Source organism: Procambarus clarkii, chromosome 59 (genome assembly GCF_040958095.1).
Source record: "Procambarus clarkii isolate CNS0578487 chromosome 59, FALCON_Pclarkii_2.0, whole genome shotgun sequence".
Lineage (NCBI taxonomy): Eukaryota > Metazoa > Arthropoda > Malacostraca > Decapoda > Cambaridae > Procambarus > Procambarus clarkii.
This window is the reverse complement of record NC_091208.1, coordinates 13,310,468-13,313,446: the sequence shown is the minus strand read 5'-3', so window position 1 is coordinate 13,313,446 and position 2,979 is coordinate 13,310,468. Positions and strand designations below refer to the sequence as shown.

At 33.3% G+C, this 2,979-nt stretch overlaps 1 protein-coding gene across 1 annotated transcript; it reads right to left on the bottom strand.

Moving 5' to 3' along the window:
• Nucleotides 1-2,260: 2,260 nt before the first annotated feature.
• Nucleotides 2,261-2,575, bottom strand: LOC123766651 (cytochrome c-like). The gene has a single exon (XM_045755930.2). It carries the CDS (start codon nt 2,573-2,575, stop codon nt 2,261-2,263), a length of 315 nt encoding a protein of 104 aa, XP_045611886.2.
• Nucleotides 2,576-2,979: the final 404 nt, after the last annotated feature.

Below are 2,979 nucleotides of genomic sequence, written 5' to 3'. Positions count from 1 at the left end.
ATGCCACGGAAAAAAAAGTATCTTTGTTTGTCTATGCCATGGTCAGATAACCTTGAAACAAAGACCATATGTTATTGGGATTTATTTAATTAAATTCTATCACAAATATATAATAAAAAATTCATTTGACAATAAATCTTAGCCAATAATTAATTCCCTATTTGTTGCTAGGGCAGATCATCTCGAGAAAGTATTAGAATTGAATATTTAAAGGATTTAAAAAAATGTGAACAAAAAAGAGGAACTTTTCATTAATAAAGATATCGAACATATAAATAATGAAAAATTTAAAATAAAAAAAAAATCCTGGATTATATTATTTACCCCTGAGACATAATCTAATAAGATAATTATTTATAGCTTATAAGTTATATAGGTTAATAAATATATAATATTAATGATTCCCACATTAAATTTAATTATCATGAAATAATGATGAGAGATATTTGTTAATGGTTTTGTCAGTTTGTTCAATCCTCTCCAAATTTTTATTCCGTTACAACTTTCCAATCATAACATCCTGATGATATTCTCTCTATGCCATTGATAATATATCAAAGATAGGCCTGGTGATTTTCTTTGAAAAATTGTTCTGATTCAGTTCATCTGCCACTCCTCTTTCCCACGATCTAATCATTAGATTCCGTTGAACTTCGTTGATTAATTGGAGTTTAAATAAATGAGGAATATTACGGTTGGTGTTGATTGCTCTACATAAGCAGGCCATGGTCCAATATCCCATTCTAGTAATATCCAAAAAGGAATTCACAAATTGATTGACGCACATTGCCTGTAAAGTATTTGGGTTGTAGGTGCTTTTACATGGTGGTGGTGATGATGATAAACCTTCGTCTTCTATAATAAAATGACAGATTTCTTCCTTTTCTCCCGTTTGAATGAGGTCCATAAAGAGATGGGGATTTCGGGTTATGAAAAGTACGCGGTTTACCTTTTCTACATAAAATGATCCGTATTCTTTCGCCACTATTTGAGCAATTAATTCGCTCTTTGCCGAATTTAAATGATAAATTCGGTCAAGGTTTCCTAGCCTAATACAACATATATCATCACACTTTTTATCACCATCACTGAAAACCCGAAAAATAGAATCTCTATCCCGCCAGTCATTACAATATTTGGGTACCCCAAAATAAGTTCTAATTTCATAGTTGGGGTCCCTATAAATTATATCTTGACGAGGCTCGTTATAAAAACATCCATCATGTAAACAATAGGGTTTATGTCGAATCATCCTGTGATTAATAACGTAGTTAAGCCATTTTTTATTTTTAAACCATGCTTCGTAAGCTCTCACATCTCGGGTTAATTCCCAACGTATATTTTTAAACATCATGTACCTGAAATAATAATACCGATTCAAATATTGTTTGAGGGACATAAGTTTTTTCAGCGCTGCCTGATCAACTTTGCTACATGACGATGGAATCGATATTCCATCTGCTATCATTATCTCTCTCAGAGCTTCTCGTTCCTGTTTGGAAGCTTGTATCATCATCAGAAATATGAAAGGATCTTTGGCGTAGGACCTATATCCCGTGATAGGCACTATTAAGTAATTCGGATTATGGGGGTACTCGAAATTATGTTCACGGAACATAATGCTTCTTTGGTCAATGTTAGAGAAGAATTCCACAAACATATAAGAACAATAATTTTCATCCTCCCTAACTGTGACTCGCAATATAAATTGTAATTGGGATGCCGCAGGATATCCTTCTTGAGTAGAACCCATCCATATTTTTATAGCATAAACATTGACAATTTGGTGTTTAGATGATCTTAATTTAATTATAAATGGTTCTAAAGTAATATCTATGCCAACTGAACAATATTTGTCTACATATTTTTTTATTTGTGATCTTGATGTAATCGAAGATTTAAAAGATTTAAAGGGAAATATGGATACCATGGTTTTAAAAGCTTTGTACACCTGAATATTCCAAATATTAGTAAGAATGTGGCTACTAAATTTCTATTGGATGGAAGAGTAGCGAAGCGTGTGTTGGTTGGCCGTCAGTGGATGTAAAATGTGAGAGTAGCCTGCGACTACTTGATATTTATATAATTCAGCTGACACTGCTACCATCTACTCCGGGCAACCAGCTGTCTCCTGCACTCTTTGAGCACCGTTTTGTAATTTTTACTGCCCTACTTTTTTTTTTTTTTTTTTAGTAAATTTTGATAGCAGGATGATTTATTGATTTAAAGTGGTGAGACCACAAAAATATTAATGCTTGCTCTACTTGGTGGAGGTTTCCAGGTAAGCAATCAAGTCTGCACGCTCATTCTTCTTCTTAAGACCAACGAACACCATCTTTGTGCCTGGAATAAATTTCTTGGGGTTGGTCAAGTAGATATCCAGATTATCTTTGTCCCACGTGATACTCTTGTCCTTGTTGGCATAGGTGTAAATATAGCCAGAAGCCTGACCAGTTTGGCGGCCGAAGAGGCCATTGAGATTGGGTCCAGTTTTGTGCTTGCCGTTTAATTCAACAGTGTGACACTGTGCACACCTCTGCATAAAGATCTTCTTACCTTTTTCCCTCTCACCCATCTTCTGAAGAAAAAAAACACATTAACTTTAAAGGTTAAGGTGTATGCTATTTATTTATTTATTTATTTGTATGTTTCATATACTTACTTACAAAAAAAAGGACACTTTTTTTTCTTTGTTTTAGGATTCTGATATACTCTGCGAGCACACTGCACAACCTTGAGTCAAAACACGCTCACAGATGGACTAAAAAATACTGTAGATACAGATTTGGATAATGTATCTAACCAGCTACAACTTCAACCAAACACAGTTTCAAATGAGAAAACATAAGAAATAAATAATTACACCCTCCTCCTCCTCATCATCATCATCATCATTATCCAAAAAAAAAAAGAAAAAAAAAAATATATAAAATGAATAAAAATATGATATGGAAATGTGGTAAGGATGACATTTTAACT

Bases quoted from the DNA above. Each gene is read 5' to 3' on its own strand.
- LOC123766651 (XM_045755930.2), bottom strand. From the start codon at position 2,575: ATGGGTGAGAGGGAAAAAGGTAAGAAGATCTTTATGCAGAGGTGTGCA.